The sequence below is a fragment of the Martes martes genome, assembly GCF_963455335.1.
Source record: "Martes martes genome assembly, chromosome: 11".
Lineage (NCBI taxonomy): Eukaryota > Metazoa > Chordata > Mammalia > Carnivora > Mustelidae > Martes > Martes martes.
The window spans coordinates 66,429,493-66,454,328 of record NC_137899.1 but is presented as its reverse complement, the minus strand read 5'-3'; the positions used below and the strand labels follow the sequence as shown (position 1 = coordinate 66,454,328).

The window sequence follows — 24,836 nt, the reverse complement described above, 5'->3', positions numbered from 1 at the left end:
CCGGACTCATTTTACAGGTGAGAGACCGAGGTTGAGGGAAGTGCGGTGATTCACGCCAACGTCACAGAGCCAGCACGGGTGGGTCCAGCTGGGAGCTGGGAAATAAAAACTGTCGGCCTGACAAGGGCTGGGTTGAGAGTGGCCAAGCCGCTGCCAGACCCCGCGCCTCGGCCTTACTCTAAGCGCCCCAGAAGCCCTGCAGCTGCGGCCGGACAGGCAGCGATCTGGGGGCCCAGCCCCCACCCCGCCCTGCGCTAATGGGGGTAAAGCTCCGCCGGCGCCATCCTGCAAGTCGAGTCTGATAATAGCCCTGATTAAATGGCGGGGCAGCCAAGGGAAGGCCCCCGCCGCCGCCAGCGCCACCGTCACCGCGCCGACTAAGCGGGGACCGGCAGCGGCGGGGGCTCTAACTTGGACGTCTGTGTTCCAGCCCCGGGAACGGCGGCGGCCGGAGCCGAGGGCGCCGTGTCCGGCCTCTAGTCCTGGCTGGGAACTGCGTGTGTGGGAGGATGGCCCCGGCGCCGGGAGAGGAGAAGCGGGACCTGGTCCCCTGTTCTTGGGGACCCGACAGCGTCGCCCGGGGAGGAGTCTTCAGGAGCTGGAGTCCACTTCTGGAGTCCCCAAGCGGGGGAACTAAGCAGAACCGGGCGCACAGCGCCGTTGTCCCCAGTCGGCTGGTCTGCCTTGGTCTGCCTTGATCTGCCTTGGCCTCTGCGAGGTGGGAGGTCTGGGACTGAGACCGCTGCAAAGGCTGAGGTGGGCTGGAGGAAGAAAACCAGCAGCTCCCGCACTCAAGAAGCCAGAGTGAGCCTCGCTAGCCCCTTCGCTAGGTGCGCCTCGGCGCTGCTCGGTTGCGGGAAGTACCCGCTTCCTGCCATCGCATCACCCTACCTGGGATCGCAGCGCCCGGTGTGCTCTGCCAGCGCCTGGCACTGGGCGAACCTCCTCCTTCACAGATACGGAAACTAAGTCTCAGAGCAATCCAGATAGCCCAGATCACATCGCAGGCAAATGACAAACCTGGCTTCGAACCTCCAAAACTTGGCAGTCTGCCTCCAAAAGTTGGGGGTATGCAGGCGGTAATCCTGTACAGACTCCTGCCAAGCAGTGCGTGATCTCCCCGCCCGCCCCACCTCCGTCTCTACCCCCGCCACCCGCTCCCCGCCACCCCGCCGCCAACTCTGCAGTCTGCACAACCTACAGATTGCTCGGTAATTACCCCCAGAAAAAGAAAATTACAAAGGTCGCCTGGTCCCGCGGTCCACGTGCGACACCGAAAGACCTTTACTTGGCCTGCTTTCCGTTTTACGCGCCTTGAGGGTGGACGGTGGGCATGCCAGTCACATCAGCCCGCGTTTTGGGGCACAAAGTTGCCGGTCGCAGGGTGGCGAACAAAGACATGCACGTGTTTCCGGGGGCTGCGGCTGCTATTTACAAACAGGCCAAGAAAATTGAGCCCTCCCCTCCGAACTGCCACAGCTTCCAGAACAGGAAACCAACCAAGTTAGTGACAGAATTCGATATGGGGAGGAGGTGAAGATTGAGGAGCAATCGGGTCACACAGTCCCGGTCACCTCCTGTGCCACCATTAAACTATCCGTGTGCCCTTGAACGAGTGAGCTAGTCTTCCCAGACTCATTTTCTGCAACTTTAAAATGCACAGAATAATGCTTACCCGACTGGTATTATCAACATCTTGGGAAGCCTAGCACAGGGCCTGGCACGTACTAAGTACACAATAGAAGCTCTTTATAATGCACTGAAAAACTAGCTTCCAGGACTTGAAATGTATGCAAAATGCCTTCAAACTGGGTGAATTAATGGGGGAAAAAATGCAGCGGAGAGGCCTACTGTGGGCCTCCAGGCTTTTCTAGCACAGGATTTCACAGCACAGAGACTGAGTGTCTTGAGTGTCTGCAGGGAAGCTTTCCTCCTGGCTTTTCCACCATAGAACTGAGACCCAGAACCTCTACAGCCCCCATAGATAAAGCTGTTTCTTACATTTTTTTGAGTGCAGGGTGGAAATCAGGGCTCTTGAACACACTTCTTGGTCAGATTTAATCTGTATCAACCCTGAGTTGAAATGAAGGCTTTTTCCAAGTTCCAGAGTTGGCCAGTAGTAATGCTTATGAAGCCCCTTGCCCTCACACCAATATTACACCATTTATTCTTCACAACAAACTCTGGATATAGATGTTTTCATCAGTAACCACACTTCACAGAGGTGGAAAAGGAGTCAGCACAGCTTGCTCCAAACCAGTGTTTCTGATGCCAGACCTCAACACTTTTCTTCTGCCAGGATTTTTTTTTAATTTTTTATGAACATATAATGTATTTTTATCCCCAGGGGTACAGGTCTGTGAATTGCCAGGTTTACACACTTCACAGCACTCACCATAGCACATACCCTCCCCAATGTCCATAACCCCACCACCCCCTCCTTACTCCCCTCCCCCCAGCAACCCTCAGTTTGTTTTGTGAGATTAAGAGTCACTTATGGTTTGTCTCCCTCCCCATCCCATCTTGTTTCATTTATTATTCTCCTACCCCCCTAACCCCCCATGTTGCATCTCCACTTCCTCGTATCAGGGAGATCACATGATAGTTGTCTTTCTCCGACTGACTTATTTCACTAAGCATGATACCCTCTAGTTCCATCCACGTTGTCCCAAATTCTGCCAGGATTTTTATTAAAGTTGTTTATTCTGCTTTATTTTATTAACATTAAGCCATTATGCCTCTTCATTTTAAGAGTTCTGTGTTGAGGAGAATGTAATATATACTCTTCATGTTGGTGCTTTCTTATACATCTCTAGCTGGGCTTTGAAGCCTGGAGGGGCAGGGATGGTATGCAAATTGTCCAATGCTAATCTCACCCCACCAAGCCAGTGCCTGGTCCAGAAAGAATGAATGCTCACAAACAGATTGGATTAGCTATCTTTGCTCCTTGTTTCCTCCAGTCTTTATCACAATTTCTATTTCTATTGTGGTTTTTATAGGCTTATTATTGGTGTCTCCCACCAGACTGTGAGTTGCATGAGGCAGGAATATTAGGGTTCTGATTACTGGTCATCGCAGCCCAGAGTAAGTACCAGGTAATATTGGATGACTGAACAAATATTCTGCATTCCTTATCTTGTGTTAGATGCACACATCTTTGCTCCCTTACAGAAAATATGTTTCAAGTCTTCTGGCACATGCTCACATGGGAATAGGAGCCCAGATCTCATTGGGTGTATTTTGCCCTTCACAAGGAATAAGAAGAGTTTCAATCGATGGTTTCTGGGGTGACTTGCTGTGGAAGCTGGCAGCAGAGACCTTGGAAGACTATTTCCTGCCCATGTCTTCCCTCACGCTGGTCTCCCAAACCTCCTGACAAAGACACCGATAGTAAACGAACAGCGAGTTCTGATTCCTGTAGAGGGAAGGCAGGACGTGTCCTGGGAATCACCAGAGGGTTCAAGGAGCAGTTGTTTGTTGGAAGGCTGGATCATCTAAAATGTGGCAAATGCTTTAAGTTTAATTAGGTGACATCGGCAAAACTGATGCTACTTCGTGAGAGGAAGGGCGCTGGCAAACAGAGGTCGCTCTTCTGCTAAAGTTGTCTCATTTAGTTTTGAGTTTGTCTTCAAACACCTAAGAAACTGAAACTCGGGAAGCTCACTGGGGTCACCTACCACCGGGCCAACAGGACCTTCATCCTGAAACACGGGCTGTCCTCTACCCTGCTTTCCTCCTCCCAGTGGGAGATCCCACTTAATCAGTCCAGAGTGCACCATAATGGCAGGAGCCATGCTTTCCAAGCTAGGGATTTGCCTTGGAATCCCCCTTCTACTGCTTAAATCAGTGTAATTTGAAGCAGATTCTTCACCTTCTTGACAGGGCTGGGAATAGGGTGAAAGCCCCAAATTCATGGGTCAACAGAAACCTCAGTAATCGATAATTCATATTTTAACGCAGCAATTTAAGAAATCAAAATTCATGCAAAAATTCATTATGTGCAAAATATCTTAGCTTTATATAAAGACAGGATCTGTCAGCAGCCGGGCGGTTGGGTTCGGAAGACCCCGACCGCCCAGGAGGAGCATTGGCGTAGGAAGGCGGGACCACTCACCGAGGAGGAGAAAGGAGGGTGGGGGGCGGGGGAGAATGGGTCTGGATTCCGCGTCCCACACGGTGTCAGGAGAAATCCTTCTGTGCTGGTCTTAGGATCACGCTGCGAGTTTTGCACTCCACTCCAGTGCACGGGTTCTTCTCCCGTCTGGGGGAGATCTGAGGGGCGCTGAGGGCCCATCCCTGAAGTTGGGAGCTCTTGCAGGACGAGTAGGGTGGAGGCCCCGAGCGAGCATCCTTTGAAGAGTCTCTGAGGCCCCATGACTGATCTCTGGCCCCAGGCTGGGGATGGGGTGGGGGAGCCTCTTGGTGAAAACCGGGGTTGGGGGAGGCCTGGGGTGTGCAAGAGAGGCGGGCACCCACGGCGGCAGGACTTCGCTAGCCAGGTCCGGTGGGGTAACGTTGCAGAACCACGGGCCACAAAGGACCTTTCCCTTCACCACCTGAGGACACGGGCCCTGGAGATGGGCACGTCCTTCCCTAGGGACAAGACATCTCTTTCCTGGGTCCCACCGGCGGGCGTGAGTTTGAAGTCCAGAACCAAAAGCGCGCACACGCACATGCACAGCACGTGGGACCAAACAGATGACAAGCTCCAGCCGCACCCCTGGAGGAGAGGATTTTTACTTTGCGCTTAAAGCCGGAACTGGGTGAGGGCGCCGGGAGCGCCAAGGCCCAGGGGCGTCCGGGGTGGGCCCGAAGGCCTGGATGCTGCAGGCCTGTTCTTGGGGCCTGGGCTGGCTGGGCGCTTGAGGGGACCATCTGAGTTCAAGAAAACGCAACCCCACAAGGGTGTAGATCTGAGCCAACGCCCGCACTTCTCCCAGGAAAGACTGGGACTCGCAGCCCTCCAGTCAAGCGGTAGAAATCCGAGGCCTCGCCGCGCGCTCCGTTTCCCGGCGCGGGGACGCGCGCTGCTCTCTCCGGAAACGTGCTGTGGCCGCCTCCAAGGGGCTGCGGCCGCCCTCCCCACGCTGCTTCGGGACTTTTCTATTCCGTAAACCGAATTTAGGAATCCCAAAGCACCATTATTGTCGCTTTTAAAGCATTTACCAGAAAGAGGGAAAGGGAGGATGGGGACGGGATCTCCGGCCAAGTTCGCGAGTAGCTGCCCGGGTGCCCAGAAACAGGTCTCTTTTCTCACCTTCTCTCCCGCTGTCACCCTCGGGGGCACGGCGGCGCTCTGGGTCTGGCACCGCGTCCCGCAGCCCTGGCGCGCTCTGGCTCCTGGTGTTGCCCGCGGGTGAGCGAGACCAGCCGGGGACGGGTCCCAGCCGCTGTCGACGGAGGGTTCTGCGTTAGCATTCGTTAAGCGAGGAATCATTGGCCCAAAGCGGGAAACCAATTACTTTCTGGGCTGGTCTCTGGGACCACTAACTTTCGAGTTCCGGAGACTACAAACGAGAATTTGAAAGTGTGTAATGTATAGGGAGACATCTTCCAGTCCTCCAAACTCCGTATAACCAAACTCAGACGTATAACCAAAAGGTTTAATTCTTGGGCTCCAAAATTTAAAGGGATTTAGGAAGGGCCCCTTATCACCATGTGACTCCACTCCTCCGAGCACCTTCCAAAACTGTCCCTACAGTTAACTCGACAAGCGTGTGCGAGAGATAGAGGTCTACAATCGCGAAGCTGCAGTTCGAAATTTAAGTATAATAAAATTCTGTACTTATGTTTTACATACAGTGGTGTTAAGGTTTGTTATGGTTTAGGGGCTTGTATTGCACATGTTATCTCATGAATCCACAGAGCCTTCTTCCAGGTAGTAATAAATTATTGGTCCTATTTTAATGTAGATAGTGAAACTGAGGCTTTGAGAGGTTTAGATAACCTATACAAAGTCTTAGGGCTAAAGCGCTCTAAAGTCAAGATTCAAAGCCTTCTCCAAGTCGGATTGCACGTTACCGTATCCCAAAGCAGCCCCCGCCCGCCGGGCGTCTGTCGGAGCAAGGCCTGGAGGGAAGAGTTAATGTGATTGCTTTGTTCCAACCCCTGTGGTGGCTTTACCTGTTAATCCGCGCTAACACTGAGGTTTTGACGGGACGTCAGAACTTCAGCGCTCTCAGCTTCGGGACCTCTTCCAATCACCCTTTGGCAGCACCTCTCTACCAAGCACCGGTTCCCCGTTTTTATAGCACCATATTGATTCGCAAAGGCAATAAATCTAAGGAACGAGGTGCCCCCCCCCCGATAATTATGTTGTAGTGTACATTTTACTGCCACGGTTTCAACACCAGCAAGATGCATAGCTTGTTAGGGATCCTCAAATGGCTCACCTCTCGCGCCCGGATTTGTTTAAAGTGGCCTTTTCAATTCCTCTGGTTTGCCTCCTGCTTCCGAGCTCATTTAGCTTTTTGTGCTTTCTATTTTACCTTTTAATAGGACGAATAGTAGGAATTTCTGCCCACAAGAGACTCAGAATTGGGCTACGGCCCGTCGCAATTGGAAAAGGAAGTGGAAGCTGATTGGGAGCAAGTCAGTTTTCCCCTCGCTGGGCCAATTTCCCCCAAAATATCCATGTCATGAAATTATTCAAATTCCCTTCTAAACCATTAGGATAATTATGAAAAGAAACGATGTTTCCTCTGCATAGAAGTGTAATGGCAAGTTTTAAAAATTGAGGTATAATTCCGTAGTTCTTGAAAACTAAAACCAGCAAAAAGATCTTTGCCACCCCCTTTGAAGCACATATTAAGCTCTGGACCAACCATGACATCACCCTCACTCCGATAAAAAGTTAAAAAACAAACAAAAAACCCTTTTGTCCGAAATCTCCCTTTCCAAGACTGGGAGACTGGAAAGGAACCAGTATGCACCTTACATTCAAGAGGGAAATGTCACTGTTACATTGAGATGGGTTTGCGCTGGAGGGGCGAAGTGATTTTCAACAACAACAGCGGAGGGTCTGGGTTGTTCCAAAACAGCAAAAAGACTAAAGGCTCAAGAATGGAAGCTGGTCGTTAGGCACACCCGGTTGGCTTAGTCTCTGCTCTTCCTAACGTTTAATCTGAGCCTCTGCTCTCAGCCGGCGTTAGCTCTACTATCGATCTCCCGCGAACAGCGCTGGCACAGCTGCAGGGCCATCGTGTGACCAACAGGGTGGCTTGGAGTGCCAGTCTGGCGCTGGGGTTTGCCTCTAGCTGGCTGAGGTAACTGGAGAGGAGATGTGCCCCTGCCAAGCCCTCCCTGGTGCTTCCTTCTCAAAAGCAAATGGAGATAGGCTACCGGACAGTGTAAACCCCTTCCAGTAATAAAGCCTATGATTTTACGAATTTCCCCTCAAATATTTGCACGTACACACTTTGTACCTGGAGACCGATAGTGGAATACCTTTAGTCACCAGCATGCAGCACCTTGTTAGAAACTATTGATACACATTGGCAAGAGTGGCTTAAATCACGACTTTCCCAGATGTCATCATTTCACTTTCATTAAAGTGCTCAGCTTCTGACTTTCTAACTTTTCCCCGGAAGTTTATTCCAGGAGGCTGGGCCCTCAGGGGTGCAGGGAAGGGATAAAAGGGCTGGTGGGAAATGGAAGCTGTTTTCTCTTTCTTTTAAATTTTAAGACCCACCAAGAGGCTCCCAATCGCCAGACCGACTGGCTGGAAAGGAGCGCAAATATTTACATGTACAACTTGAGTGTGTGTGTCAGCCTGAGTTTACACGGCTCCGAGTGAAGCGGATTACCCTGCGAATTCGGAGAATTTGAGTTATTCAAGCTGAACAGGGCCAACAGGACGACCCCTGTAAGGCCGTGGGAAGTCCTGGTCGCAGCTCAGTTTGCGAAGGCAGAAGAGCCCTTATCTACCACGCTCAGGCGCTATAAATCTCGCACTCTCCCACCGCCCGTCGCGTGGTCCGGCAGGGTGCTGCACCCCCGGCACCGCGCCCGCCCCGCGCCTTCCCTTCGTGGAGGCCCCACTTTCCCGAGTCCCTTTCGGGAACAGGAACCCCGCGTAAGTGACGCTCTGGTGCGTAGCAGAAGCCGTGGTTCTGAGAGCAGCATCCTTTGCCAAACGCTCGAAGCCCTCCCTTAGCATGTCCTTTACTGGGCTGTGTCTCTCCAGTCCCCCTGTCAAGCAGACAGATTTTGGAGCCCAACGAGTGTGGGGGACCAGCCCTGGGAGCTGTCCCGCGAATACGATCTGGCCAGTAGGTGCTGGCTCTGTGGCACCGGATTCCGCTCTACTTAGAGCTTCCCCACTTTCTTTTGGAACTTTGAGCAACGGGAAGAAAAAGAATGGAAGAAGCAGGAACTCCCCCAGGCCACCTCTGATCTAGGTTCCCGCACTGGGCCACTCCCAGAATCCCGCGTCCTAGCCGCTTCAGAAATACCCGCTCCCGACCGCGCGCTCGTCCCTTCCGCCCTGGGACTTCGAGACCAGGCTAGCGGCATCCGCGGTAGCTAGGCGGTGACACTTTTTTCCGAACGGGCGCCAGGTTTGCGGCAGGTAGCGGCGCGAGGCGGTGCGGGAACCGCGCCCGGGGCGCGCCCTCCCTGCCCGGCCCGCGGCCCCGCCCCCGGCGGCGGAATCAGGAAGCGGTGACGTGGGGCGGTGCTGACTGGCTGCGGGCCGCCGGGATAGCTGCCGCCAGCAAATTAAGGCGCCGGGCTGCGAGCGCTCGGGCACAGTGTCCTCCGCGCCGCGCGCTGCGCACGCCTGCGCTCGCGCTCGTTGGCGTCCGCCCCCTCGCACCGGCGCTCTACCGGTCGCCACCTTCCTGCGGCTTGGGCCGCTCCGGCTGTTCCCGGCGCGCGGCTGGAGGAAGGACGCAGTGGGGGGTGCGGCAAGACCCCTGGGCTTTGCGCGTTCGATGCTCGTCTCCACCTTCCGGCGGCGCAGCCGGTGGTTCCGCGGAGCGCCCCAGTGTTCGCGCACCCGGTTGAGCCCGCTGCTGGTTCTCCCCTGTCCTCTCCGGCTAGTTCGAAGTCTCTGGGGTTGGAGGGCTTTGCGGTGAGGGACAGAGGCCAGTGTGGAGCTCTTGGGAGGTTGGGGCTGACTCATCTGGAGTTCCCGACTCCGCTGAGATTGCACTTGGAAACTTTGCGCTGTGTGTCGGTTTTTGTCTCCCTTGGGGGAAGCTGGACGGCAGTTCGGCAGGCCCGGTCCGTGGCCAGGACCGTACGCTGGGGGCCATGGAGTTCACAGCGTCGCCCAAGCCACAGCTCTCCTCCCGGGCCAACGCCTTCTCCATCGCCGCGCTCATGTCTAGCGGCGGCTCCAAGGAGAAGGAGGGCACCGAAAACACCATCAAACCTCTGGGTAAGTCTGGCTGCCTGAATGTCCGCTGTGGGCAGGGGCGCCGTGCGCATCCGTCTGTCCCTCCGTCCCCTGTCTGCGGGAGGCTCTCGAGGGTGGCTGCCTTTCCCTGCTCGAGGCAGCTTCTGATCCTCGGGTCAGGGGCCCGACGCTAGGGGTGGGAGAGTCTTTCCTTTTCCGCCCAGATTTTCTTTGGGGTCTTCCCGGACAGCCGGTTTCGCGTCTCGTCTTTGCGCTAGCTCCTTTCCCTACCCATTCGTCTAGAATCCCCTTGTCAAATCGTCTGTATGAGATTGTGTGTAACTTAGTTGGGACAAACAGGGATAAACAATAATTAACCCTTTTGAAGATTCAACAGGATTTACCATGCGTGTACACCTGCGTGTGCAGTTTGATACCAAGGAGACTCTTAGCGACTTCGGGAGAAACTAGTGGAATTTTGTTTTTCCTCTTATTTGAATCGATTAAACAGAACCAGCTCCTTAAAACCACTGTCAAGTGCTGTAGAATAAGCCAGTTCTCCCCACATGAACAATTTTCTTCACAGAAGCTCCAGACTTATCAGGGAGACATCGTTTTCAGTGGAGGTTGGCAAAAACATTAGCCAGTAACCATTTTCCAAATTCCTCAACTTTTAGCTATACTGTTTATTTAACAACCTTTACCATTTATAGAAGACACTAGGATCAGAGTAAAGGGAAAATAAGGATTATGTTCCCTGAGCACAAGTGAACTGTGTGGGAAAGAAACTGCTGGGCTTGAGTGTTTCAGAGTCCCTTTATAACTGACAGAGAAAGGAGTGTTATCATCACTTCTTGGGTCCCCGGGAAATAATCATTCTATATCCTGATCATCTGATAGTCCTAAGATGGTGAGAAACATCAAATAGCAAACTTAGGGTAATATTTCTTTTTTAACTCTCCCCAATGTTTTCTTTCTTTCTCTCTGTCCTTTCCAATACTTTAACATCTCACATCTGCAGCAACAATCCTAGTATGAAAGATAGAGTGTTCGAGATGAAAAATAAGAGGGCCGGGCCGAGAGAAAAGAAAGAGCTAAAGTCCCCGGAGCAGCTTAGAACCAAGGAAAAGGAAACCGGAAGAGCTCCAGAAAATATAATGTCAAAAATTCTCCCCTCCAAGGTTTTTCACTCCCTTCCCCTGGTTCTTCCCACCTGCCCTCCTGTCGAGATCCAAGCCTGCAGAAAAAATATGGAAACAACCAAAGAAACAAAACCCCCAACTGTTTACAGAAATATTAACAAACAATTTCAAAGTTTATTCCTGAGACTGCCCAACATTATCTACTCCTATTTAGAAGGCATTTGAGTTCTTTATAAATACCCCCACTGCAGTTTGGTAGCGAGCAGGAAAAGAGGACTTGGGGTTAAAATTCCTGTCAGAATTACAGACAGCAGACTGGGAAACACGCCATTTCCAGCTAATTTCTGTATTGCTTTCTTCTTCTGTTCCTTTTCCTGAGAATACTCACCTTCTATCTAAATTCTAAGCTATAAAGCCATCACCTCTCCCCCACCACAAACACACATAGTCTGTAAAATGAGCATCCCTCCCCTGGGCTTTTGAGACAGGCTCTGAAAGAACCAGAAGGCATTCTTGTCCATTCCACAGGCCAGTTCTCCAGAGCACAACAAGCCAAGGACTCCCGGGAGAGAAACACCTAGAGGTTCTGTTAAGAGAGAATGCGGTGCTTTGAAACACCAGAGATGTTGAAGCAGCTGTGGGGTGGAGACTGGAAAGCGTCCCATGTTTGCCCATTTAAACACACTAAATCTATTTAGAAGAACTGCTTTAGACCACTAGAACATTTCTTAAATTTTTTTTTATTGAAATACAGTCGACACATAATATTGTGTTAGAGCAATTCTGTATCATTTTCCTCCTCCACTTTCCAGCCCCCACAGTCATTAGTCTGGAGCTTAGGGACTTGGCTTTTTCAGTTGTCAGAAAATAAGAAAATTTCTGAGGCTACTTGTTGATTCCCTATGAAGACATTATGTGAATGTGTTTTTGAAGATAATTCATTGCAAGTAAGACTGTGCCCTGGCATACATACTTTTCTTTCTTCGAATTTGGGAATATAAGACTAAGATAATTAATGTAGTTATCCTTAATTTAAAATGTTACAATGAGTTGGATTATTATTGTAAGAGAAGAAGAGGTAAAAAAAATTTCCCTGTTTCCTGCTTGTCTGCCCCAAGTCAAGGGGAAATAAAATGCTTTCCATGATATATGGCATGTATATGTGTATACCTACATTTAGAACTTGTTTCAATTCCTTGAGGGCACCCAGAACAGAGTTGTTTAGAGATCAGTTTCACATTGCAGATTCAAGTAGTTTCTTTTTTAAGGGATGCAAGATAATTGGGACAATTACAAAAGTCCCCCTGTATTCCATCAAAGTGACTGGTGTAGTCCTAGGCCCTTATCAGCTGTGGAGGAGAATGTTTGGTTCATAGGCAGTGGTATTCCAGCCTGATGGCGGATGGCGTTCTTCCTGCTTTAATACTCTGCTAGCCTGGGGTCGGGGTTGTTTTCCTTACTTCCAGGACCTTTTTGAGAGAAAAATACACACACTCGCTCAAGCAGTTGTTTCACTGTGGTTCCCAAAATGGCCTGGGGAGCTCACTTCTATGGTATGTTTGAGTCTTTCATAAGCTCTCACGCTGGGAGGGATATTGTAAAAATGCACTCATATCAAAGCCTAGAAAACAGAGAACCAGGCAGAGAAGTGAAGTTACTTAATTTTTTTGTTTGTTTGTTTTTGTTTTAAATCCATCCCCACTTTTCTCCACTTCACCTCCCCTTTTCTTTTCTTTTTTTTTTTTTTCTTATGGAGAGAAGGCTCAGGACAGAAGGGAAAGTTTATGTCCAAGTGCTGATCTCTTCATTCCCTTGGTCTCCCTGGAGAAAAGTCTCTCCTGGTTGTCAGAGAGGCAGGACTGGCACCAGATCCCACAAGCAAAGTCTAGAATGTGGGAGGGATAACAACAGAAATACTTGCTTTTCATCTTTCATGATCACCTCCTTTCCCTTTATCCACTCCTTACTTTTTTAGTTCCCAAAGTGGCTTTCATAATGGCAGTAATAACCTATTAGTTCTAGAACTCATTTGGTTCAGTAAGCAAGCACTGGGTATGTCACTCTAGGGATATATATATATATACACACACACACATATCTATATCTATATATCTATATCTATATCTATATCTAGAGATATATATTTATAGATGAGTTATCACTGCCTTCCTGGAGTTTCTGAACTTAACTTTTGCCAAGTTAAGTCCAGAACCTATTTTGGTTGTGGTGTTCTCCTTCCTGTATCTTTGCTTGATAGCGTTAGCTGTCATCCTCCATTCTCTTTTCCTGCAGAACAATTTGTTGAGAAGTCATCGTGTGCCCAACCCCTGGGCGAACTGACCAGCCTGGATGCTCACGGGGAGTTTGGTGGTGGGGGCAGCAGCAGCCCATCCTCCTCCTCTCTGTGTACTGAGCCACTGATCCCCACCACCCCCATCATCCCCAGTGAGGAAATGGCCAAAATTGCCTGCAGCCTGGAGACCAAGGAGCTCTGGGACAAATTCCATGAGCTGGGAACAGAGATGATCATCACCAAGTCGGGCAGGTAGCAGGGTGGGGGGGAGGTAGCAGGGGGCTCTGTGTGTGAGGAGTGGGGTGGTGAGAATGGTGCCCTGGGTGGCCTAGGGTGTTCCCAGGAACTGGGTGAAAACCCACTAATTCAGAGCACCTAGAGGAAGCTTCGCTTAATGAGGGCTTCTTTCCCCTGACTTGCTTTTGGAAAGAACTGCTGAGACAGATGTCCAAGCATTTGCTTTCTCGGGATCTGGCCGTGGAAAACCCCACCTTGGCCTTGATGAGAGGGGCGTGGGGATCTTGGGACGCTGCAGTCTGAGAGGGCTTGGGGCTTCGGGGGATGGCATCTGGAGTGAAGAGGGAACTCATGCTGGGAGTGCAGGGCGGGCTGCTGGGTGCTTGGAGCGAGGCAGTAGCTTCCCTTTTATTGGCCTCAATTTGCAAAAGCCGCCAGTTCCCATTAAAAACTAAAACTAAAACCTGTGCAGAAGAATGAAATTTGAAACGACCACACTCTGTGTAGGACAGAGTGCTGGCAAGGTGGGCCCCCTGATGCTGTAGCTGGGCAGGGGGGTGGTGGGAGGCAGAGGCGGCTTCCCATGCCTGGGGCAAAGACTCTAAAGGTCTGTGGCCGATTGCAGCCCTGGTCACTCCAGCTCTCTGGATTCTAGGAAATACCCCAGGGTCTCCGGAAACCAAACCCCACCCTAGATTTCTGCTGCTGGAGCAAGTTTTCTCCCTGCAACCCTAGGGGACTGGGTGACTCAGTCAGTTCCAGATTTTGGTCTGGGAGCCTAACAGGCTTGATAATATAACATAGCCTTTCCCCTAATGGCAGACCTATGGGTATTAGAAAACAAAACAAAACTTTTCACCTAGTAGTGAGGACCCCTGTAAAGGTGACACCTAAAATTATCTATGCTTGGGAGAAAGATGGTCTCTGAATTCCCTTCTCTGTGGAAACAAAAAAGGGTTTGGGGGCCAGGGAGGGGAGTAGGACCTCCCTCTTTAATTCGATGGGCTCCTTGGGCAGTATGAGCTCTGGCCGATTCTCTTTGTTTCCCTGTGTCAGGAGGATGTTTCCTACTATCCGAGTTTCATTTTCGGGCGTGGATCCTGAGGCCAAGTACATAGTCCTGATGGACATCGTCCCTGTGGACAACAAGAGGTACCGCTACGCCTACCACCGGTCCTCCTGGCTGGTGGCTGGCAAGGCAGACCCGCCGCTGCCAGCCAGGTTTGTGCCTCCAGATTTTCTGGCAGAGCAAAATGTGTTTTAACTCTGAGAGCAGACTGTCTCTGGTTGGTTGCATTTCAAGCAGATCTGGTTTCGCCGTGGTGAGCTCTGGTAGAAAACATTCCTAGCACAGATGCTCCAAGACTGACTCCACAAAATATCAAAATAGAAAGGCAGAGTTTGCAGAGACAGTGTTGTCTTTAATTTTATCTTTCTCATAATTCTTTCCATGCTTTCCTAATTTCCGTTGGAGTATTCCTTAGAAATCCGGACCCATTTCTTTTGGTACCCATCATTTCTAGTTGGCTACTTAATACCAGACTGAATACACCTAATGAGGAAGCGGTTGCCCTAAAAGTCCTTTTTAGAAGAGTGCATTTGGGTTGTTTATAGTAAATATTTTTAAGTAATATGGTTATATCTGTACACAATAAAGGTCATTTTGGGGAAATGCAGTTGTTTTTGACCAATAAAGGACTCAGACATTTTAAGTAGGAAAAGCTAACTCTTTTTTTTTCCCCTTCTCCATAGTAACTTCAGTAGATGCATGTAATTCAACGTCAGGTTACTATTCTTTTACGTGAAACATTACTAGGTATGTTAGGGATCATATGTGTTTATTTTTGTGCTATTCATTGGTAATAATGTTTTTCAGAAAGGAGAACCCTGTTTAAAAAATCCCATGCTGTTTTTTATTGTTGCTGCTTTACCCAAATTAGCCTTCCAGGGGAAAAAAAGAGCATGTATGAGCTTATGCAAAAAGTAGTAGCTTAAGTTATAGGAACCTAACTGCATACTTTAATACAAACAGAGGATATTAGCAGACTTTACATTTAGGGTTCTAAAACCAAACCTTACTGTTTTTAAGTTGTTTTTTGATTATCTAATTTTTGTAATTGGTTGGAAATTCATATCAGAACTAAGAATTTATTTACATGTGCAGATTTAGGAACTTTGAAGTTATGGCTGGTTCTTTGTATCTAGTCTGGAGTTTTAGTCAAGGCACAGAACCAACACAGACAATTTGTACATACTAGTTCAGATGCAATATTAAGCTTACTTAGTCTGATTTACTCATATTACTGAGCTTACAGTGTGCTAAATACACCGGAGAAGAGATGTTATTAAAAGAAGCCTCTCAGAGTTTTCCATTCCCACAAGAGACTAGGTAGGACATCTTCCCAACCCTTCCAAATCAGTATATTAAATAACAAATAAGCAAACTAAGAACTTTTTAAAAAATGTTATACCACCTTTTTTTAACTGATCAAGATTCACCAGTTTCTCGCAGTTTATAATTAGTGTTTTTTACTCTTTATTATTTAGTAGCGGATTCACATTACTCTCAGGCTTCCTTCCAAACTCTCCAAAATCTTTTTAAATGAGAAAGAGAGAGAGAAGGGGGTATTTCAGCAGATTCCTAACTATTTTTACAAGCAAATCCTTCCCCCCCTCCCCCAAAGTCTTTCCTTTAAGAAGTTAATCACTCTTACTTAGCATATGTTTTCTTCCTATCAGAAGGTTTGGGGAACCGGAGCAGGCCAGCATGACTTTGGAAATATGACATGCCTTGTTTATGTTACTAATCTGCTCTGGTTGGAGAAGGAAAGCACGTACCAATACACTATCTTAACTGAAGCATGTTTAAGCTATTGCTGGAATTTTAAGTCCTGGGAGACTTGAGAGAGGAGGGGCTTCCTGTATGTTTTTTCATTCATCTTACTAAAGTTTATTTATATTGATATTAGATGAAAATGTTTAGTGTGTTATAGGTTATGCTAGATAATTTAAACAAATGTTTTTTATTATTATTTAAAAATAGGGACACCTGGGTGGCTCAGTGGGTTAAAGCCTCTGCCTTTGGCTCAGGTCATGATCCCAGGGTCCTGGGATCGAGCCCCGCATGGGGCTCTCTGCTCGGCGGGGAGCCTGCTTCCTCCTCTCTCTGCCTGCCTCTCTGCCTACTTGTGATCTCTGTCAGATAAATAAATAAAATCTTAAAAATAACTGTATTTCATAGCTCCATAAGGGAAAGGTTTGGAATAGGGGAGTTGATCATTTTTGTATTGATGGTAGAAATTCCTTGTGGTTCTTGTTGCTTATTTCAGACAGAAGTTTACCAGTCAGTTGTTCCTAATCAAAACAAATAATATTTGACAATATCATTTTGATATCAACAACGGGCAAGACATTATCTAAAATAATGTTGTGTTTTCATATACGACATTTCGTTGTCTTTAAAGTAACTGATATTTAAATGACTTAGACTTTATTAACGTGATTACACATATTGAATTGATAAAGAGGGAACATTTCATGTGCTCCTAGGAGTTTAAATATTTTTGAAACTTTTTTGATGGAGTAGGTAGGATGTGCTGGTCGGTAAAACCATTGCATGTGTAAAGTTCTAGTCTCGGAGGGGTGTACTTGAAAAGATATTATGAGTGTGTCATCAAGGAATACTTAAATTGAAAGACACTTTTGACCGCTCCTCCAAAATAAACAGGCAGACAAACCCACACCTAAAGCCTTTAAAGTTCTTCCATGGGTCTGGTAGGAATTTCTAGTGCCTTTTTGGTGCTCTGCTTCTGGTGGGCTTTAGCGTGTCAGCATGGACACCTAATTCTTAGTCCTCTGTGTGACAAAGCATGGCACAGCCTTCTTGGTTTTTTCCATAAGTACTGCAGGGGAAGGTTTTGTGACTCTTCCCCCTGACTTTCCCCCAAACCATAATATTTATGTTTAATTAAAATTATAAGGATCCTATAAAAAATTGAGATATAAATAACCTGTTAAATGGATAAAAGGATTTGTCCTGTCCCTTCTCTTTCAGGAATTCTGTAATCTCCCCTGACTTCAGAAAAGCTTATGTTGAGTGGATACCAGGATTAGAATTTACAAAGAGTTGTACTTTGTGTTATCCTTGCTGGTAGAACAGATGGCCTGCATGTAACTGTGAATGAGGAAAAGATTGCCTTGCATTTTGTAGCTGATCAATAAATGATAAATACTTGATAAATACATTTTTTCCCATCAAAGTGTCCCCCCATAAGCTGTTTATGAATAAATGTACTGAATAATTTGAGGTTTACCCAGCTTATTTTCAGTGTCGCTTAATGGGCACTTAACTAGATGAAAGTAGTAGTATTTAAGGTAGTAAAGGAGCAACGGACTGTCATCTGTGGACTATTAAAAGTTAGGCTGCTGTATTTAAATTACTTGTCTTGTATTGATAAACTTCAAACTGAGTCGTCTTCAAGTATAAATGAATGGATTCTCTAGAATTGTTTCCTCTTCAGTTCTTTATGCCTTCATTGCTTTTTAGCAGTACTTTTTTTTTTTAAATTTTTTATAAACATATAATGTATCATTAGCCCCAGGGGTACAGGTCTGTGAATCATCAGGCTTACACACTTCACAGCATCACCATATCGCATACCCTCCTCAATGTCCATAACCCCACCACCCTCTCCCTCCCCACTGCCACCCTCAGTTTGTTTTGTGACATTAAGAGTCTCTTAGGGGTTTGTCTCCCTCCCCATCCCATCTTGTTTCATTTATTCTTTTCCTACCCCCCATCCCCCCATGTTGCATCTCTACTTCCTCATATCAGGGAGATCATATGATAGTTGTCTTTCTCCGATTGACTTATTTCTTTAGCAGTACTTATGCTACGCACCCATTATACAATTAGTATAAACTAGTCTCTTGTTTGAAAATACCTACCACGGTAATAAAATTTCATATTTTACTGAAGCAGACCAATAGTTGATTAGATAGATGGAAAAATATGCACCTTTTTAAAAATGGCTGGCTGAGCCGACCATAGGTATTACCTCTTTTAGATGGTCAGTACATGAAGAAACATATTTAGATGTTTTAAAGTTATTTTGACACTGTTTGATTATTAAATTTGAGATTATCTGGGGCAAGTAAAATTCACCATTTATATGAGGTTTTTGTATTCCTTTAGAATCAAACTGTTTTATAACCCACAAAGAACAGATTTTTAAAAGATGACTCAATAACATTCTCTTACAATTTTCTTAGGCTTTATGTACACCCAGACTCTCCTTTTACTGGTGAGCAGCTACTCAAGCAGATGGTGTCTTTTGAAAAGGTGAAACTCACCAACAATGAACTGGACCAGCATGGCCATGTAAGTGCCACGCCTTAGATTATGTGGATTCCTTGGGATGGAATGGAGAAGGTGCTCAGAACTTCTCTCTCTCGCTTCTTCTTCCCCTCCCACTCCCCATCCCATCTTCCATCTCTCAGTCATTCTGTGAGAACATTCCTGTGCTGTTCAGGGAATCCTGACTACTCTTCTTAAGAGGCCCCTTACAGGGATGCTGTATACCGTTCCAGTGCAAGAGGGTCTGGGATGTTCGGCACTGTGATTTTCCCAAGACTGCAACTACTTCACTACCTGCACCAGCTACACAAAGGGAATGTGCATTCTGGAGGCTATGGTAGTTCTTGGGTTATACATTTGATTTCTGTCAGTGGTATGTTAGAGAACACGGCATAAAGGAAATGGGGCCGACACCTCCTATGGGGATTTCCCAGAGTGTGTTTTGTAGAGCCTGTTCATGTGAGACACAATAGAACAAAAGGGTTTCATGTCCAGATAAATTTGGGAATGTGCTCTTGACTCATTATCTACACTTATTGCAGAGTTTTATGAATATTAAAGCATAGAGAAGTCTTAAAATTAAAAACAAATTTCATTTTGTGTCAAAAAGAGTTCATCAAAATAAGGGAAAAGAGAAATTGGAATTCTGAGCCCATTTCATTAATTAATAGCACAAATAGCCATTGACACAGGCCTTTACACGTTTTATAAGACTGCTTTGTAAGGAATGATGATGTTATCCTGTGTTATAAAAGAAAGATTTACATAAAAATTGTTTGATTTTTAAGCTAAGAAAAATGTGGACTTACATACTTCTTTTTGATAAGGGGAGGACTATTTCTTTCTTTTTTTGCCTTGATTTGCCAGAAGACACATTGGCATTTCACTGGTTGCTTCCCTTGGCTTAGATATTTTGCATATAATTATTCTCTTTCTACCCCTTTATTACGACTCTTGTTACTTAAAGTTTTTGTTTTTATTGGATCTGTGCAATTTAGAAATTTCACAACTTTTCTCAGAAAGGATGGTTATAAGTAGATATAAATTAGTTCTAGCCAATGGTTTCAAATGGTTTCATTGAAATTGGAACCAAATAAATCCCTTTAGGCATTGTTACCACCAATTTGCCCACAAGAGACCTCGTTTATTGTGACCAAATCAGAGTAACCAGGTTAACTCATGACTCTGCTGGTGGCACTGTTGCGATGTTGCAAATAGGTTAATAGGTTTTTGTTATTTTATGTATTAGAAAAGATAATTGACTTTTATGTTCAAGAATGTTGGGATAATTGTCTTTTTCTGCTTTTTTAAAGAGATGTTTTCATTGATGGATTTTTTTTTTCAGGTTAAAATGATGAAGTATCAGGGAGACATTTTCTGCAGGCCAGATCATTCTTACTGTCATTCATATTAAAATTTCTTGACTCCACTGAAATCTTTGCAGGGAGAAATAAAATTTTTTACAGTTGTGATATTTTCCATATGTGAAGCTTTTATGTATTTATTTTTAATTTTATTATTTTTTAAAACATTGGGAAAGTCCTGGAATAGTTTTGTGTGTGGTTTTTTTTTAAGATTTTATTTATTTCTTTGAGAGAGAGAGAGCAAAGAGCATAAACAGAGAAGCAGCAGAGGGAGAGGGAGAAGCAGGCTCCCCGCTGATCAGGGAGCCAGACATGAGGCTCGATCCCAGGACCCTGAGATCATGACCTGAGCCAAAGGCAGATGCTTAATGGACTGAACCACGCAGGTGCCCTTATGTGAAGCTTTTAGAAGTTTACTTTTATCACTTTGAGTTTATTCCAGTTTTATAAGTGAGCATAAATATCTTGAACTCCCTGAAATAAACACATTATGTAAAGAGATGACTTTTTTTTTAAAGTCTATTTCAACTCATTTGAAGTTCTCATTTGTTTTAGTTATTCCTAGTCAGGTTGGAACCATAAAAGGATGGCATGTGCAAAATTCAATGCCAGTTAATGCTTTGTAACTTTAAGTTGGCTTACATCTCAGCACAGGGAGAGACTGATTCTATATTAATCATCCCACAGTGACTAGTATTTAACTCTGTTAAAGTCAGCTAGCAAAAACGCTCATCTACCACACCCATGTTAGCCAAGAAAACATGGGAGCTGTTAGTTTGAACAACACTGCATGCCATTGACCCTGCTCCTGCCACAGTGTGTATCACATGCCTCCCCTGAGAGCCAGGCTCTCTGCTAGGCTCCTGGGGTGAAGGGCCTACAGTGTGAGCGCTATTATCCCAGGAAGATCGAACCCAGTTTTGCAGATGTAGGTAGCTGTCTGTGTGGCAGAAGGGAAGATATGGGAAAAACTTTTATATCTGAAAGTGAATTTTATAGCTCAGATTTCATAATGACAAATCACTATATTTTATTTAAAAGATACAGGATAAATACTGCCTTGTTAACAAAAGTAGGATCATGATTTCTAAGTATTGGGCAGCTTTCACTAGTCATCACTGTCATTCATGTTTGGTTTATAACTGGGAACCAGGAATCAATGAAGCTGTCAGAAATAGGAATAAGGGGCACCTGGGTGGCTCAGTGGGTTAAGCCTCTGCCTTTGGCTCAGGTCATGATCTCAGGGTTCTGGGATCGAGCCCCACATTGGGCTCTCTGCTTGGCAGGGAGCCTGCTTCCTCCTCTCTCCCTCTCTGCCTGCCTCTCTGCCTACTTGTGGTATCTCTCTCTGTCAAATAAATAAATAAATTAAAAAAATAAGAATAAGAATAACAATAATGTTCATGTTTACTGAGCACTTCCTATTTGCTCTGTAATTTATAAGGGCTACATCATCTAGTCCTACAACTCTGTGAGGTATGTTTTTGCATTGGAGAAAACAAAGTTGAAGAGGTGATATCAGCTGGCTCAAGATGAAGGAGCTAGAGAGTAACAGGTTTAGCACTCTAACGGAGGCCTAATACCACACAGCATTTCTTAATTCTTCGTATCCCCCATCAACCATAAATAGCATCTGTCCTCCTAGAATGTACAAGTTCTTACTTTAGAAAATTTAGACCATACGGCTTTTGGTCTAACCAGACTAACAAAAAGTATTTTAAAGACTTGATTAAAAAAAAATCAGTATCTTTCAGATGACTTTCCCCATCATTTTTTTTTTAAAGTGTTTTGTTTTTTAATTTGACAGAGACAGAAAGAGAGCAAGGGCATGTGCCCCTGCATGCACAAGCAGGGGGAGGGGCAGAGGGCAGAGGGCGAGGGAGAAGTGGACTCTCCGCTGAGCAGGGAACCTGAAGATGTGGTGCTCATCCCAGACGCCCTTCCTCCCATCATTTTAGAAAGGACCCTTGAAACAACCTGTATTGTGTACAGTTGTTTTGATAAAATGTGATTTCACCACTGTGACTCCACAGCAATGATAAAAAGGGTTCGCCTTGTGAATGGAAAGGGTATATCCTTATCTTAAAACTTGAATTTGAAGCTGAGATCTTATGCTTCTTTCTTTGCCTCATTGCACTTTGGCCTTTGACCTTAAAATTCAGTATTTCCCATCTCTTCATCATAGATAATTTTGAACTCAATGCACAAGTACCAGCCACGGGTGCACATCATTAAGAAGAAAGACCACACAGCCTCACTGCTCAATCTAAAGTCTGAAGAATTCAGAACATTCATCTTCCCAGAGACCGTTTTCACAGCAGTTACTGCCTACCAGAATCAGCTGGTGAGTTCAGCATTCACCATTCATTTCCTACGTAAGGGAAAGATTTAGGAGCTTCTTTCAGTTTCTTGGAGAGAAGGGCTCTCCCGGTACTCAAAATCAAAGTTCACTTTGGTGAGTGCTATTGGGTATTAGCCCCAGAACCTCTAAGCGCACTGAGTGACCATGACTCAAGGTTACTAAGGTCTGTATTATAGCATCTTTTCTAGAATCTTTATACTCTCGGTCAGTTGTTCGTTGCCCATTCTCCCACCCAGACCTGCCCCATCTGACTTCTCAAATTTTCTTCTTGGGAATATCACCTGTTTCCTTTTTGTCGTTCTGGTAGAGGCCCATGATGTATATAACCATATACTCATTGCTTCACAAAATGTAGAGGTTCCGTTTTTCTGCTAAATTAACACACGTATTCCAGGCAACTATGCAGACTACTGATGCTTCAGAAATTTTGTGAAGCTTATTCAGCTGTAATTTAAGGTAATTCTAAGGCAAGGATTTTAAATGTCTCTTTAGATAACAAACTGTAGCATATAAGCAGTGTATATTTAATTGACTTCAAGATATCTAATTTATAATATTGAGTTTTATAGTTTGTACTCTTTGATATATATCACATTTCAAGTTTATGCATTTCTTCATCCATAAGGTTTAGCCCAACTGAATAAATAACTGTCAAAGTCTTACTGAGGGCTGGGTGCTAGAGAGATCCCCCATGTATTTTCTTCTTTCCCTGTCAGCATAACCATGAAGGCGGGGGGTAACAGGAATATTCTGTAGTGAAGAAGCTGAAGCTAAGAGAGGATAGTAACTTTTCATGGCCAGGAAGGACCAGAAATAGAATTCCTCTGATATACTTCAGTAAAAGGAACTCATTCACTTTACTTGACAAACTTGGTTGGTTGTGGCCTCTCTAGGTCTTTGTAGCTTGCTTTTATTTGGTTAGTTTTAAGGTAGCCAGGGCTGTGGCTCTCCTCTTGTTTTGACGTTGTTATATTTTAGGTTCTGAGCCACTCATTGTAAGGTGATGCCTGATAGATGGTTCAGAGGCCAGGGTGGGGAAGGTCGGCCAGAGGAGATATGATGTTGTGTCTCTCAACAAAAGTAAGAAGGTGAAGCTGAGAGCCCAGGTAACCCTACACAAATGAGGAAATGGGAGCCCAGGGAAGGGAAACGAGCAAGAGGCAGGAGTGGCTGTGTGTCTGTAAAGCATAAGCACCTGTAATCTCTGTCTGACTTGGAGTAGATTTTACTTCACCACTGTGGCTGCCATTTTCCTTTCCTGTTAAATGGAGCTAAGAACTGCCTAGAACATCTGGGGAATTCCTGTGAGGATCAAATGTGGTGCTGTGTGTAAACGTGCCTTTGGAAACTGTCGGGGAACCCTAAAAATAAGACATATGGCAACTATCGGACTGTCTCTAGTGTGTTCAAAGAGGCTCTGTCACTTTTTCTGATTTTAAACTGTTAGTGGCACATTTTTTTAATGAGGTAGATGAAGATACAAATGTTATCATACTAATCATCTTAAAGTAAAAGCAAAGTATTAAAACTTTTCGGTTATCTCTAAGGCAACAACATAAGAATAGAAACTTTCAGAGAATGCCCAAGCTAAAAAGCTGGCTGTAGACTGAAGCGTACCAGGGTGTAAAACCCTAATACTGTTTCACTGGGAATCTGAAACATTGACACCAACTATCCCAGTTTTTATCTGAGGACACATGTAACACATATATAGATTCAGAGAATGTTCCTGAAACATTCATTTTACATGAATTTGAATTTATAACATAAATTTATAACTTTTATACTATAAGACTTTTATAGCTTTTATTCTATAAGATGGTAGATTTGTACTTCTACAAGAAGTCTGTTGATGTTTGAGAGTTAAACAGAAACTTGTCATGTAAAAATTTCATTGCTTTTATCAGAATTCTCTGTAAAGAAAACCAAAGCAAGAATAGATAAATTGTTTTTTTTTTTAGTGAAAATTACCAACTGAAGAAAATTGAAGAAAAGTTTCTAATAATAACACCTTAGATTTAGTTTAATAGGTGAAGGAGCAATCCTGAATAAATGTTGGCAGGACCTCTCAGCTCATGGTACACTGGAATCAGAGGTTTTATCTACATAATTGTAATCATAGCTAATATTTGGATACTTACTAGGTGCTAGGGACTATTTAAAGTTCATCGTCTTACTTAATCTTCACAAGGATATTATAAAATAGAAACGAATAGTCTTTGTATGTTGCATTTATAGCTGGGAAAATTGAGGCGTGGGGTTAAATTACTCATCCAAGGTCACCTTGCTGGACCTCGCCTGCCCTATTTCTCTGTACTTTTCTCCTTCCCTGAAATCATTTGAAACTAGATAGCATACATCATGATACTTTACCTGTCAATACTTCTACAAGTATATACTGACAATAAGAATATTGTTTTTGTAAGCACTATGTCTTTTTCACAGCTAAGAAAATTAATCAGAGTTATTCCTTAATATCTTCTAAAATTCAGTTCATACTGAAATTTCCAGGAGGACCAACAAATGTTTTTTATGACCTTTCATTTACCTGCTTTGAACTAGGATCCAACTAACAGTCATGGCCTAGGTTTATGACTTTTTAATTTAGAAAAAAATCTCTCTACATTTTTTCTCAATATCTCATTTAATTCTGACACTAGTCTCCTGAAGAAGGCCCCGGGAGCCCCATTTTGTAGATGAAAAAGCAGGTTCAGGGTGGTTACCACATTTACCCAAGGTAAC

At 45.4% G+C, this 24,836-nt stretch overlaps 1 protein-coding gene across 1 annotated transcript in view; it reads left to right on the top strand.

Moving 5' to 3' along the window:
* Positions 1 to 9,255: 9,255 nt before the first annotated feature.
* The window catches only part of TBX20 (T-box transcription factor 20), a gene marked incomplete at both ends in the record, with an annotated part of 53,469 nt that continues 37,888 nt past the window's right edge, over positions 9,256 to 24,836 (top strand). The window contains 5 exons of the mRNA XM_080818785.1: positions 9,256 to 9,382; positions 12,775 to 13,027; positions 14,069 to 14,233; positions 18,284 to 18,392; positions 21,918 to 22,076. Of these exons, the coding sequence (XP_080674911.1) occupies positions 9,256 to 9,382; positions 12,775 to 13,027; positions 14,069 to 14,233; positions 18,284 to 18,392; positions 21,918 to 22,076 (813 nt within the window). The remainder of the gene's footprint in view (positions 9,383 to 12,774; positions 13,028 to 14,068; positions 14,234 to 18,283; positions 18,393 to 21,917; positions 22,077 to 24,836) is intronic.